A 14762-nucleotide genomic window follows, 5' to 3' on the forward strand; every position below is an offset into this window, starting at 1 on the left:
ATATTGACCATTCTGGCGGAGAATACAATGTCTTGGGCGTGAAGACGCGCGAAGGGCGTTCAAGGTCTATGTTCGAGGAAGTGCAAACACGCCAGTTGCCCCAAGTGACTTCAAGAAGCGAAGCCAGCGTCGCCGCCAGTAGCATCAGGTCTGCCCAAGCCAAACAAGGATATCCTAAGACTCCTTCTCCTCCAACAAATCAGGGACTGCCTATTCAACCTGCCAGACCTAGGTCATTCCTACGTTCAATCTCAGCATCTCATGTTCTTGGCTCACCCTCTACATCCACATTATGCGCTCCGCGACAATCCCCACTACAACCGCTACAAAGGGCCGAGGGCTTTCATTATTATCGCAGTCCACAGCCTAGGTCTTATCTCTCCTCAGTTACTTCATCGTACTCTGGACGGCATAGAGATATTCATGGCGTTCAGCCCGATCGCCCATCTCCCTGCGCCAGACCTCTCGGGCATCTTCATCGTCCTCCTCTTTTCGTGGACTTCCTCAGATCTCACGAGATTTAGCCTATCCTTTATCTTTTGACAACCCACAAGCAACCCTGCTTGCAGCTGAAGCTGAAGCTTTGGAGCAGCGTCGACCTAACCTACGTACCAGTCATGGAGCATCGGAGACATGGTACACGCTATATGAATCGCAAATCGAGATACATCACTGATCGTAAAATTCAAGGCGCAATCACAGCGGATAGTTGGACAAGCGGTGATCAAAGGAAGTTCTTTGGAGTAACATTTCACTTTCTAACACATGACTTTCAGCCGGCTTCAGTTGTAATTGGCATGAAACGAGTCCAAGGCCCTCAATCGGCAGAAGTCCTATTGGAAAAGCTTGGTTAGAATATCATTGCTTTAGCTCTGTCGGTTTACTGCCTGTTTGAGACCAATGCAAATAACACTTTTAATCCTGGAATTTGTTCTATAGAACGTGTAATCGCAAGATGGAATTTGGAAGGGCATTTGATCTGTGCAACAACGGATCAAGGGTTGAACATAAAAAGAGCCATACAACTTTATAATCTAAAGAAGAGTATTACCTGGCTTCCCTGTTTCCCATGTAATACAGCTATGTATCAATAAGGCATTGGAACGAAGTTCTGGAGCTAAGGCGGTGATGGAAAAATGCCAAAAGATCTCAACCTTCTTTAGAAGCTCCAGTCTTGCTATGGATATGCTTAACAATCAGCGTAGCAAAAGTAACAAAAAATTGGTCAAACTGCTTACAACGAATGTCACGCGATGGAACTCAAAATTCAACATGGCAGCAAGGGTGCTTGAAGTTTCAGAAGCAATTACAGCGGTCTACCAATTAATGAGGGCAGGATCCAAAGACGAAAAGCTCAAGGCTGCGGAGCTCGGGCGGCTCCTCCTTATCGAGGGAGATCTTAAAGGATACGATGCATGCTAGTGGGGAAAGTCTGTTTATAAAAGCAAAAAAACTCTGCAGCGAAGCCTTTAAGATATTCAAAGAGAATAATACAGTGACAAAAAATCCATTGCAAACGAGTGATTATCAGATACTCTACTTCTCTTCGAATTTTGCGGTAGAGCTCTACGCTTCATCGGTACGCTCGCCGGACTACAATCACGATCGCTTTAAAGATAAGCCTCAGGACTATTGGAGGCCATATGGCATCGATGAAAATATCTCAGTTGGGGATCTTGCCCACTTCGCGTGCTCGTACCTCTGTATCCAGTCCACATCAACTGAGTCTGAGCGTTTGTTCAGTAAGGCAGGGCTAGTCCTCTCTCCACTTAGGACCAACCTCAGTGATCGAAATGTGCGCAACATCATTTTTAGTCACAGCTTTGAGAAGATTCGGACTTTGTTAGACTTACAATGAAATAAATTAAGCGTTTTTATCTACACTGCGCATCAACAATGTTGTATTTTGTCCACTATTTGTGAAAGTATATAGTATAAAGTGATTGGCAATATTAAGTTTTAATCGCTTTATTCTGAAAGATGCGTCTATATTTTGGACTCCATCAATGAAACTCGCTATATTTTAATGCTCAGACAGAGGCCCAGGCCGTTGTGATGACATAAGGACATCTTCCTTTGACTTTGCAGCTTTTTTTCTGATTACTCATCGTAATGTGGTAATTCTTCATCTATTAATTCTCGAAGCAAATATCTAGGATCAACTAGAGGATTTACAAACCACTCATCAATTTCAAAGAATGTTTGATCAAGCAGATGTCGGGCGCATTTCACCCCTTTCTTTTATGAGAGCGTTCTTGAGTTAGAAGACAAGTCAACTAATAGGACATTGGATAGGCCAGAGAGCAACTTTAACATGGCATTATGTTTAAATTTTACTTTGATATCCCGATGAGAATATGCCGTATCGCCATGCCGGTTGAAGAAATAAATGATAAAAAACTTTCCCTCATACCATTTTTAATGACTTACACTTAACATCTGCCTCAAGAATAAAGTATATATTCCACGGAGTGACAACCATGGTGCCTGAGGGACAGGGACTTCAGCATTGCTAAGCCAGGGCAAGACTTCTTTTACTAAACCCAAAAAGAGTGGCAAGAGAAGAATCTAGTACAATCGTATCAGTGTTACTTGGCGTCACAGACGATGATTATTGGTCTTTAAGATCTTTGAGATATAGAGATATAGAAGCCTAGCTATGGAAGTAGAAGTTGGCTTTGACTATATATAGTCAACATTAGTAATAAAGAGAAAGCAGAGGCAGAGATGCCGAGCATTTACTGAATTATTAAAGTACATGGCCGCTTTGCGAGACAAGATCAGACAAATAAAGTTAATCTGTCAACTGTTCGTGGTATTAAGCGTGTCTTTAGGGATGATGCAGAAGGTTCTCTGAGAATTGAATGAGAATGGCAATGGCAATGGTAGTGCGAAAAGAGAAGAAGCCTGTTATGCATGCAGATGATTGTGGATTTTTTTATTCAAGGACAAGCCTGTGTGCTTTTCTTCAGGTTAGCGCTGTTTGTGCAATAGGTTTGTGCTGTTTTCAGAACAGGGTTTGTGCTGTTTCAGAACAGGTTCATGCTGTTTCAGAACAGGTTCGCGCTGTTTGGGCAATGGCGACTGTTCGATGCTTGTTGGTTTTCCAAATCTGCTTTGATTTCACCATAGTTTAGCGGAATTGATTAGCATCCCCTGAATGGCTGCCATCCAAGGGACTAACTTCGAATGGACAGGATTTACTGTGTTGTTCAAAACAATAAAACTTGACTGAAAGTCTGCTAATCCTCAAACTATGAGGCAAATAATGCCTCTGAACGCTTCAATAGGATTATGGCGAGTTTTTGGGGTGCAGAAAAGACAAGATTGTATCTTTTGAGCAATGAAGGATATAGGATTTGTTCCTTGGAGGCAAACTTTTTTGAAACCACGCTTGTTGCTAGTAAAAACACAAATGGTTCCCGTTTTCCGCATACTTTCAACGCTTCCACAATCCAAGGGCTGTGATGTAGCCATTAAATGTTACATGTTTGTCGAAGTATTGACACATCCCTTGCAAAAGTTCAGATGTATGCTAAGAATATTGTTTAAGGGACGTAGAGTAGTCAATAGCATGTGGCAGTATTCAGGTGTTTATACAGTATCAGATGGAGTCCGAACAGTCGCCATATTCGGATGGATTGTAAATTGAAGTGAATATTTGAATAGGTAAGATGAAAATAAAGTGAACACATGGAATAATATAGAGGAGTTGTAATAAAGCGCTTTATATCCAATAGCTTGCAAAGAGTATATGTATGAGCGCTGTTTCTGAGGAATATGTACGCCTTGTTGAGGCTCAGTGGAGGTTCATGCAAGAGGAGTGGCCAGCTATAAAGAAAGCCAAGTTTCATCGCACAGAGATGAAAGAGATTTCTGACGTAACACACGTCAAGTCAATGGTGCTTGACCGTCTAGGATTCATCCCTACGTTCTTTTTTCTGACACAAGTATTTGGAGTGCGTGACTATGGTAGCCCATATCGTAATGTCGAAAAGGGTCTTCTGCTCCTGTATGCACTAATCACAGGAGATTCATTGTCTACAATGTCAAGGTTCATACCAAAGACGTCCTTTTACGACTTGCACAGGGAATTTTATCTTCGGGACCCTGTGAAACTACATGATGACATAACCTCAATGATGAGAGATATGTGCTCGAGTTTGAAGCTACGATTGCTACTTGCCAAGAACAACCCTGATCCATTCAAGCATGTGACATTGAATCTAGACGGACATGACACAAGAGTCAGCTACATCGGTGCTGACAAGCCAAGTCTCTACTCTTATAAACTCAAGAAGTCGGGTTTTCGTATTCAAGTGTGTTCAGACATGAACAATATCATATTGTTTGCATCCAAGCCAGCTCCTTGTCGAGATTTCAATGATGGGACTATGCTTGTGAAGATGAACATTGCATCGCATATACACAAGCTGGACTGTGTTGCTCTTGACGGTGGCTACAGTGGGTTCGTTAAACAAATTGTCGAACCATCAGATGCACTGTCCTACGAAAATTTCTCTTATCCTGTGCGCAAGACTAGGGGGATCGCCATGACAGACCAAGAGTTACATTACAATAAAGCGTTTGGTGGGTTTCGGTCAAGCATCGAAGGGTGCTTTGGAGACATGCAATCCACCTTCTCCAAGTTCACACACGACGCTCCCATCCGTTTCTCAGACGCAAAGACGTTTGATCTCCAATTCAAGCTTTGTTGCCTGCTTATGAATATCAAGAGAGTCGTGTCAATCCATAATATCCCCACTCAGACGCACCACACATTCTGGATGCAAGATGCGTTTGACTTTCCAGACAATAATGAGTATCAGGTTGCTTATGAGAAGCTCCCCAGCATCAAAGTCAAACTAAATCATGGTCGAAGTCTTTTAGAACTACAAGAAGCGTTCCTATCTGTAGCTAGTTCGCAACCTAACATACTAGACACTGCAGATGAGACTATGGCAGAGACAGCGCAGGAGGGATACGAGATTGCTAGGATTTTAGACCATCGCGGAGAAGGTGAGGACATGGAGTTTCTGGTTCAATGGGAAGGCTTCGATATCTCTGAGGCAACGTGGGTGGCTCTACAGCATTCCAACTACAAACAGTGCATCCAAGACTATTGGAGAACCAAAATCAGCTTCTAGAGACCGATTGCACGTACTTTCAAAAACCACCATGACGCGCACAGACCATGGGGGCGACTTTCCAAATTCTTTTATAGAGATGAAATCCAAAGTCGCCCCCGGTTAAATATTAATCCATGACTTTTCAAAAAGAACACAATATCGTAATCTGCTCAAGCCCTCCATTGTATTCATTTAGTTCCATCATTGAAGAAACCTTCCCAATTCTTCCCTACCTCTCTCATGTATTTTATATGATAGCTTGTGGCTTTCTTGTTAGTTCCAACTATATGAATACCAAGAACCTCATTCAAGACAGAGTTGACAAAGTTCTGCCGGTTTCTGAAGTTCCAGTTGCTATGAGATGGGTACGGGATTAGAAGTTGTGTGCAAATATTCCGCATGTTTGACGATAGCGATTCCCATTGCTCATCCAGGCTTGATTTGAGAGCAGTGGATGCTCTACATTTGGGATCAAATGGGGAGTCATAACCACAGGCAAAGAGGATGTCTTTTGCATACTTTAGTTTGGTATACTTTGATTGGTGTAGTCTATGTAGTATGGCGCCAGTGTCCCTCCTTTCTTGATCTTTCCCCAGAGGATACGAGTCGCTCTGCTTTGTCATCTTCAACTCTGGGTCGTTCTTCAAGGCTCGCAGATTCTGAAAGACCTTCATCTCTTTTGGGTTACTGTAGGTCTTCACCCATTCAGGCGTAAGGATAGATGGGTCCTCAATGCCGTAGGCGTCCATAATCCTGAATTTTTGTACTGCGTAATACTCTTCGGTAGAAAGGTCTGACCTTGTCTCCAGTCGTAGTAATTCTTCGTAATCAATTACCTTGGCCTCCGATATCCCTGTATACTTGGCTTGAAGTAGGGCGGCTGTCCTCTGTTTCAGAGATTCAGAAACCTTAAGGTCCTTGGGCTGATTAGATAGCCCAACAACTCTGCAGCCAGCCTGAACCATTTGAGCAATGAAACGTTGAAGAAAATCATTCATTGATAGATGCTTCTTTATCAGTGCATTGATGAATATTGTGTAGTAAATATCGCCAACATCATGCTTCACTCCAGGACCTTGCCCTACCCTCAGGTCAAACGGAAAGCCATTCGTATCCATAGCGCATCCCTTGATTTGAACCTCTTGGCTGCAAAGATACTTGACTATTTCGTTGTGTGTTGTTGGAAGATTGTTTATTGAATTGCTGATATAGACAAGGTATTCTTTTTGCTGGACGTGCCGTACTCTTCTGAGCATTTGCCTACATGTCTCTACATTGACTTTACTTTGTGACATGAAAAATCCTGCAACATAATCAAAGTGTTGCATGTTACAATCAAGCCCAACTGTGATGGTTGGAGTATGAATAAAATAGTCGAGAGTTGGTGCGATTTCATTAATATTCTGTGCAAATGCCCTCTTCTCCAACTCCAGGGAATTCGCAGTGATGCACATCCCAATGAACCCCATATCCTTCAATTCACTATGTAAACTTTCAGCATCTTCAGCCTTCTGTGTGCTACATATCCACACTTTCTTTCCAGACTTGACTAAGTTAATAACCTTTAACTTCAGAGAAGCCTCATTCTCGTAAAGAGAGACGAGATCTCCTTGCTGTGGCTTGAATGTATTATGGATAACGTGGACATCATCTCGAAGCTCCTTGATGACCTGAACGTCTCGGTCTGTTAGATCAGCATCCAAGGCAATCACCTTCCTGGATACCTTAATGAAGTCTCGTAATATATCATTATTGGCCTTGTGGAAGCCCCTCATGGTGGCGACACTTGTCATCTGATCAAAGATAGATGACACTTCATCTAGAACCAGAACAACATCCATGGCGTAGTATGCAAGATCCAGTTTATGTAAAGATTCGGCTTGTATGACAATCTTCTGACCTTTGATATAAGTGGAGGGAAAATCCAAATAGCTTTTAAACCCGAGTCTCTTCTCTAGACTGGAGGCCAGTGTCTGTCTTGGAGATATTGCAAGATACGTCAACTTTGGGTTCATTTGAATAAACTGCTCCAAGAATGTCGTTTTTCCAGTGCCAGTCTCGCTTCTTATCAAGAGACTCATCGGTGATTTGTGGTATTTGATGTAGGGTGACGCATACACTTCGCCTGGATGCAAGTGCTGATCTGTGTCCAACGTAGCAAGATGTTGTCTCAGGACAATCTTTTCGCCGAAATCCAATTCCCCGACGAGGATATTGCGAGATAAACCCTCGGCAATAGCTCTGTAGCAATACAGCGTCACTCTTCCATTTCGATTCACTTGAAGATAGCCATTCTCGTTGTCATGTCTTCTCTTGCATACATCGCATTGACCAGATTGAACTCGTTGCAGCTTATAGATCCCACCTTGGCCATCATACTGTATTCTGTATAGGTTTGCATGCTTGTACTGTGCAAATATTCTATGTACAGCATCAGAGACGACAGATACGGACAACTGGTGTGGTAATGTCATATCTCTAGATGCATCTCCAAGTGCTGCTGAAATTGACGGTATCTGGTTACGCTGGCGCCTTGAGAACCTGTCGGCAGCTGGAGATTTTTCCACTTTGATACTATTGGGCTGAACATTGGTGATGAAAAATTCTGCATCCAATGCATGCATAGATGGCTGATGCCATGGGGCACGGATGAAACGTCTGGTTATGTCTCTACGTTTCGAGCTTCCGAGACATCGGATGCTTCTGCTTCTTGAGTATACACCTGAATCAATGTACTTGAGCAGATTACCTTCATTCTGATCCTGGTCAGCTTTGATATCATTGAAAAAAATCAAGCAGGAATGTCCGAAGGTGTCTGTGATTGTTCTCGAATGTGTACGTTGGTATCATGACATGTAATGATATCTTTTTATGAGTGGATGAAGTCAAGATTCGGCATTGATTCTCGGTGACGGGATATTTCGGTGCATATTGGTTGCGAGCAGCAAGAAACTCACTAAACACTCGTCTTTCAAGTTGCGCAATAGCATCGATGCCCTCGCTAGGGACGAGTGGACTAGCGCCGTCTTCGAGTGAAGGAGTATCGGTGTTTCCCTTGGAGGTCGTAGCAAGTTTCCAGTCAATGTCGTAATACTCACAACAGGGATTTCCTTCTCGGATTTGCTCGAAAAAGCATCTGTAAGGGTTCGGGAGTTTGTTATATATATCCAAAAATGTAGGTAGATCCTTGTAGCTTGCAAACTCATAAGACGACTTCTTGCCATCGGGAGAAAGGCCACTTTCGTACATCACAAAGAAAGTATTACTGTTCGCATCAGCCCATTCGTGAGCCCTTGCTTGTGGACCCAAGGTTTGCTTCTTGTCAGCAGCAAAGTAAACTGATTCAAATTTTTTGTAAGTCCGGTTTGTATTTTCAGACATAGTAGGTAATATGTTGATAGTTTATAGTATATGAGTAGCAATTTCATTTTATTTTGTAAACTGAGTGAACAATAGACTATCATGGGAATGATTCTTATTTTTCTTGAGTATGGGTGTTAAAGACCTTTTGAACATAAACGATCATCTCCTCCTCAGCCTTGCTATCCTTGAGAACGAAGTTGCGGCGGCTGAAGTCGATTGGTGCAGCCACGTCATCTTTCATCTGTAGGTAAACGTTTTCGCCTCTTGGAGAACGATCAGATCGCAACTCTGCAATCTCAACGGGGTCGAGGTCAGGATTGTCAGCAATGAACTGGTCCAAGGTACGATCGACAGCCTTGCGCTGCAGCGCAAAGAGACGATAGCCTCCAATAGGCAATGGCTGAGGCTGCCGGAACTTCAAAATAGCAAAGACCTCCTGCTTTCCATAAGGGCGACTCAATACTCGGTCGCGGTTGGCCTCCAGGCGTGCACGCTCGCTATTGGCAAGAGCATCCTTAGTGTTCTTCAGCTCAAGTTGAGTTTCAGAAAGACAGGATAGGGTGCCCTCAAGTTGTGCCTGTGATATTTCAAGATCATCCTTTGCATCTGCGAGTTCAAGCGAAATAGCAGCAAGCCGCTTGCGCAGTATCTCGATGGTAGTGGGTTCTTCGCGCACTGTTTATGAATTGCAGAGTATTAGTTTAAGAGCAGGCTTCATTGGTGCGCGCAGAAAGCATGTACGTACTGGTTGTCTTGGCTTATAGCGACTGGTGGAGGAATTCAGGGAGCGAAGGGAAAGGGATGGAGGAAGGAAAGGAATAAAATGGATGTTTCTCATGGCGATGAAAGTGTTTTAACATTTTGTGATGTGATAAGGAAAAGAGATGAGATGGCATGATTTCATTGGATGGAAAGTAAATCGCATGACCCTTTGACCTTATGCTCTTTATTTAAAAAAAAAGCCACACCGCCCTCTGCAGGACTTTATCAGATGTGGTGACACGGCGGCGCAGATGGGTCTGTGCACGGACCATGGGGGCGACTTTTCAAATTCTTTATAGAGATGAAATCCAAAGTCGCCCCGTTAAATCTACCGCGGCATGGCTCTGGTGGTCGCTCGCCAGAACGACAATTATAAAATATGTCTTATAAATTGTTCTCTGAACTGAAAGCACCTGAAAGATTGTGATTGCTTTTCACGTCACAAAGAATATGACATGTGAATGATTTGAAAAAATATTCCTCAGTCCTGACTTAAAAGGAACAGATTTATCAATTGTCACTCCTTTTCCTTCGTCACGCAGCAACTTTTTTTTTCCTCCCTCAATTCATCATCACAACTTACATTGTCACAATTTTGAACCATCCTGCTACTGAATTAACATCCTTTAACATTTTTATCAAACTTTTCCTATTTTTCTGCCTCTGTCCATTTATATCCTTGTTTTTAAAAGTTTTGAAATCACAATGGGAAAGACCAGAACACCATCTCGAAACGCATCACCTCGACCTAAACCGTATGAAGAGTGTTCAAGCACCAGTGGGCCTAAAATCTCCGAGCCAACTGAATAAAGATTTTTTGTATTGTTGAGGGAGAAGCAACGTCTTTTCTGTAAACATCTTTCCAATCGTTCGGTCGGCGAACTCCAGCAAGCCATCAAGGCAGCGAAGAAGCCAGAAATCGATATGTTTGCCGCAGACAAGCTCACCCTCTACAAGGTTTCCATCCTGACGAAGGCAAGACCATCGTCGAGTCAGAAATCGAGTCAAAAGAGGCTCTCGCAATCGCGTCAAAGAAGCTTGGGAACATATTTAATTCTAAACTTCCAGATGAAACTATCCATATTTTTGTCAAGCTCCGCGCAAGGTATGTATTTAGCTTTGATGGACTGATGTTTTTGATATTTTCAATTGATGAAGCTATCTCATCACGGTCACGTGTATCCCTCCCTTTTTTATGTTGTTGAGATGAATCTCGGCAACACTATTTAACGGGGCGACTTTGGATTTCATCTCTATAAAAGAATTTGAAAAGTCGCCCCTGGTCCGTGGCATGCTCTGACTCTCACTGTTGTCTGAGAACACAGTTTTCATTTTTATTTTTATTTTTTATTTGACCTGTTTACATTGATGCATTTGTTAGTTTTTCTGATTGAATCTGTTTCGCGTTTCGCACACATGCTCTGACTCTCCATTAGCTGGCGTTTATATCTCATTGACAGCAATATATTCTTTGATCTGATCAAAATGCTAAATTTCTGCCATTGCCGCGCTCTCTTATCTTTCTAGAGTCATCGGAACAGATTCTCAAGAGAAAAATGGATGAAGGTAATAATTTGTTTTTTGCTGTATAGATAGATTGACTTGGTGACTGACTATATGTTATGGTACTAACCAACTGTGTATGTGTACGATGATCATAATTAGATCCACGGTATATTTCACCTTCAAAGAAGATGCGCATTGAGGAAGGGTGGAGAGAATACAGGGCTTCTGATGGCAAAATGGTCACGTTACCCCTCTTGGATCGCAATGCTGGAGAATCCTGAAGACCCGCCCGATCACGTAATAAGTTTAATCATCTGAAAAGCGATAATCAGCTTGGTGATCAAGTTACATTCCATCCTTGGGCCACACCGAAAGAATTTAGGAATATAATTCGGTTTATATTACGGATCAGATGCTGAATTGTGGAAGGAGATTAGTGCTGAACAAAGTTATTTCATCGGCGAGTCCTTTCTGGTCCTATGGGGGTTGGCAAGTCATATCTATCCTATTTCCTTGCTGCAAAAGGATATGCGGAAGGGTGGCTTACCCTTTATATACCAGATGCCGCGATATTAATGGAAGTCGGATAAAAATCGGCAAAGGCACTGTTAAGGCTTCTTCGCTTTCAACAGGGATATCTTGACGGCATCTGATCTGGAAAGTCTCCTCGACTTTTCTGAAATGTAATTTCAATTGTGGCTGCTCGCGCAGTATTCGACCTATTCAAACAGAAGGAGCGCAAAACACTGTTCATTATCGACGAACATGGAAAGTTATTCCAAGAAAAACCGTAGTGCCGGATAAATACCCGTTCCTGAAGCATCTAATGAACCTTAATCTATGGAGTCTCAATACAAAGGATCTAGAGTGATATTTACAGGAACAGCCCATGCCAAATATGAATTGCAGATTATGGAAGACAGTGCTCGAGTATCCTTATTGTACTTTGTTGGCCCACTATCCGAGACAGTGTTTTCAAAATGGTTGGAGGTCCACCTGAACCAACCCGATATTGTCCAGGATATAATGAGGATTACAAACCGTGTGCCACGAGAGTTTATGTTCTCATCCGGTCAATTGAGGAAAGACCACTCACAAGAAATAGCATTGATGTATGTAACTGAGAGAACAAGCGAGTTTCCACTGTAGTTTGGACTACTACGATCTCGCAGCGAGAATCGAAGAAGAAGTTCGCTAAAAGCCTTGCAACAGTCTTCCTTGGCAACAACTCGCAGAGTGTGATTTTGAATGGGATTTCCGTGACCTAGGGCTTATCTATCGTCTCAACAAGAACCGCGGAGCCATAAACTATGTCTTGTGCCTCCCAGCGCAGAAAGCACTCTTTCAGGCGTTTACAAATATGCCTCATCATGAGCATATCCTGAGGGGAGTTATTTTGGAGAGATGAGTGGAGATGATTTCGAGTTGGCACTGCTGGTCCGGTTTTTGACTTTAACCAAGCCAATCGTTCTCAAGCAACAAACCTTTCGGCAGAATCCAACGAGATTATAATGGACTTTAAGGATCATGGGACAATCCATCAAGCATGACTTCTCTTGGACGTGGCTATGGACATGTACTGAGCCATTGTCATTCGAGTTATCCTCGCTTTGATTTCATACTCGACACAATGTTTATCCAGGTGTCCATAAGTATTTCCAAGAACAGAGAAGACAAATAAGCAAGATCCAGAACGCTTTTATAAGGAGAGGTCCGACGGCAAAAATCAGATTGAAAATATTTGGACGAAGTATTTGGAGGTAATCATTCCGCCTAATTGACGATGGACATTTTGTTGTCAAAAAGGATGGAGAGCCAGTAACTGGATTTAAAATAGTTTACATGCGTGGTTCCCCTGGTGCACCAAACCACACTGGATTAATCAAGATTACAAAGATCTTCTTCATGTCAGCTTCGACGAGCTCAAAGAGAAACTTTTTAAAATATCCCAACTTAGAATTTTTGTCACGTAATCAGTAATAATATAGTTCTTAATCCTATAAAAAGGCTTGTCATAGAAATTTAATAAGGTTCTTTATTTTTGAGATGTATCACGGCTAAAATATTTAACTGGGGCGACTTTGGATTTCATCTCTATAAAAGAATTTGAAAAGTCGCCCCCATGGTCCGTGCGCGCCACAGAGAGGTCACTCACTTGCTTAAGGCGACTGTTCGATGCTTGTTGGTTTTCCAAATCTGCTTTGATTTCACCATAATTTAGCGGAATTGATTAGCATCCCCTGAATAGCTGCCATCCAAGGGACTAACTTCGAATGGACAGGATTTACTGTGTTGTTCAAAACAATAAAACTTGACTGAAAGTCTGCTAATCCTCAAACTATGAGGCAAATAATGCCTCTGAACGCTTCAATAGGATTATGGCGAGCTTTTGGGGTGCAGAAAAGACAAGATTGTATCTTTTGAGCAATGAAGGATATAGGATTTGTTCCTTGGAGGCAAACTTTTTTGAAACCACGCTTGTTGCTAGTAAAAACACAAATGGTTCCCGTTTTCCGCATACTTTCAGCGCTTCCACAATCCAAGGGCTGTGATGTAGCCATTAAATGTTACATGTTTGTCGAAGTATTGACACATCCCTTGCAAAAGTTCAGATGTATGCTAAGAATATTGTTTAAGGGACGTAGAGTAGTCAATAGCATGTGGCAGTATTCAGGTGTTTATACAGTATCAGATGGAGTCCGAACAGTCGCCAATAGGTTTGTGCTGTATGAGCGACAAGTTTGTGCTCGTTTTCTTCCAACACGTGCTGGAAATCGGAAATCACGCCCTTTCTCTTCAGGCTCAGATCTCTAATAATGTCACCTTTCGCCTACCAAAAAGAGAACATGGACCATAATGAAAAAAGCACGATGAACTCAAGTCTTAGTGAACCAGAACAGCCTATTAACCTTCCTGGAAACTCAGGTGATGTTAATGAGAACGATGATAATGAGGACGTGGAAATAGTTTCAGGAAGTTCAAGTCACCTATATGAATAACCAGAACATTGACCTATGGAACTGTCTTCACAAGAACTGTCTCTAAAGATCTATCTCATTTGCTCAAAGCCAAAAGAGGAGAGGAAAATGCAACAGTAATGACGAATAGAGTACTGAGCCAAAAAAAAAAAAAAAAAAAAAAGCTGTGTAGACAGTAAAAACCAGTCATCTAAAATGAAGTTTAGTCAAAAAAAATAAAATACTGAAATAGCTTCGCAGGGAAACATTTTCTTCAATCTCTTTCTTCCGTTTCCCAGATATAAATAGTTTGAGTAAGCTACCATGTCCTGACACTTAGACATCGAGCAAAAAGGTATCATTGTTGGGATGCACCTCGCAGGCATGAAGTATGTGGAAATCGCATTGCAATGCGGTGTAGCCCGAACCCCTGCCAATAATGTATCAGGGTGTATTGAGAAGGAGGTACAGGAACTTTGCTGTATATCCGACTTTCTGGCTCTTCTTAAAGACGCGTCTCCTTTCCTTTGTCTCTGTTCCTGCCCAGAATCTTGAAGGGCACCTTGAGGGGTATCTTGGGGAGAGGAGGGCCTTGAGGAGCGGTTTTGGGCGCAATTTTTGGCCTCGTGAGTTATGGTTACGGTAGTATTTGTAGGTTTAAAATAAAATACTTGCTTCTTGTCATCTAGTTTATTTTCTCAATGTACGTGACATATCCAAACGAAATAATGATCGCGACAATCTTGTTCAAGCCAAGAGCTGAAGTCCTCTTCGTTCACGTAAAAAATCGAGGCAGATAGTCATACGGTTCTTTATGGAAGTCGTTTACAATAACATTGATCGTTTCATCATCGAGAGTTGACTTAATCCATTTATAACCATGCACCTCCGAGCGCAAAATCTTAGTTGTTATTTCATTGGCCTTCGCAATGATCCTCTCGTCAAGTTCTGAACTTTCTGAACCATCCGGCATGAGTGACCTTTCCCTGGTATCAAAATCTGCTGTAGGATGGATATCAATGGCCTCAACGAGAGCTGCAGGTGA

The 14762-nt window shown here is 42.3% G+C and overlaps 4 protein-coding genes across 4 annotated transcripts; 2 read left to right on the forward strand and 2 right to left on the reverse strand.

The window, feature by feature from the left end:
* Positions 1–4406: 4406 nt before the first annotated feature.
* On the forward strand, positions 4407–5147 carry BCR41DRAFT_343713 (hypothetical protein; the record flags this gene model as incomplete). The annotated part of the gene is made up of 2 exons (XM_022022341.1): positions 4407–4590; positions 4681–5147. The coding sequence occupies 2 exons, from the start codon at positions 4407–4409 to the stop codon at positions 5145–5147; spliced, it is 651 nt and encodes a 216-aa protein (XP_021875016.1).
* A 163-nt stretch (positions 5148–5310) lies between these two features.
* On the reverse strand, positions 5311–6250 carry BCR41DRAFT_366214 (hypothetical protein; the record flags this gene model as incomplete). The annotated part of the gene is made up of 1 exon (XM_022026205.1): positions 5311–6250. A coding segment is annotated over one exon (926 nt), but the record flags the coding sequence as incomplete, so codon positions are not given.
* Positions 6251–8533: 2283 nt separating this feature from the next.
* Positions 8534–9526, reverse strand: BCR41DRAFT_427117 (hypothetical protein; the record flags this gene model as incomplete). Its single annotated transcript, XM_022030837.1, has 2 exons — positions 8534–9167; positions 9496–9526. 2 exons carry the CDS (start codon positions 9524–9526, stop codon positions 8605–8607), a joined length of 594 nt encoding a protein of 197 aa, XP_021875018.1. The 3' UTR covers positions 8534–8604.
* A 248-nt stretch (positions 9527–9774) lies between these two features.
* Positions 9775–12786, forward strand: BCR41DRAFT_366217 (hypothetical protein). The gene is made up of 14 exons (XM_022026206.1): positions 9775–10018; positions 10067–10211; positions 10235–10359; positions 10807–10820; positions 10920–10999; positions 11034–11057; positions 11093–11104; positions 11143–11208; positions 11472–11532; positions 11620–11821; positions 11848–11872; positions 11998–12150; positions 12567–12618; positions 12648–12786. Exons 1-14 carry the CDS (start codon positions 9960–9962, stop codon positions 12731–12733), a joined length of 1104 nt encoding a protein of 367 aa, XP_021875019.1. The 5' UTR covers positions 9775–9959; the 3' UTR covers positions 12734–12786.
* Positions 12787–14762: the final 1976 nt, after the last annotated feature.

Source organism: Lobosporangium transversale (genome assembly GCF_002105155.1).
Source record: "Lobosporangium transversale strain NRRL 3116 chromosome Unknown BCR41scaffold_121, whole genome shotgun sequence".
NCBI lineage: Eukaryota > Fungi > Mortierellomycota > Mortierellomycetes > Mortierellales > Mortierellaceae > Lobosporangium > Lobosporangium transversale.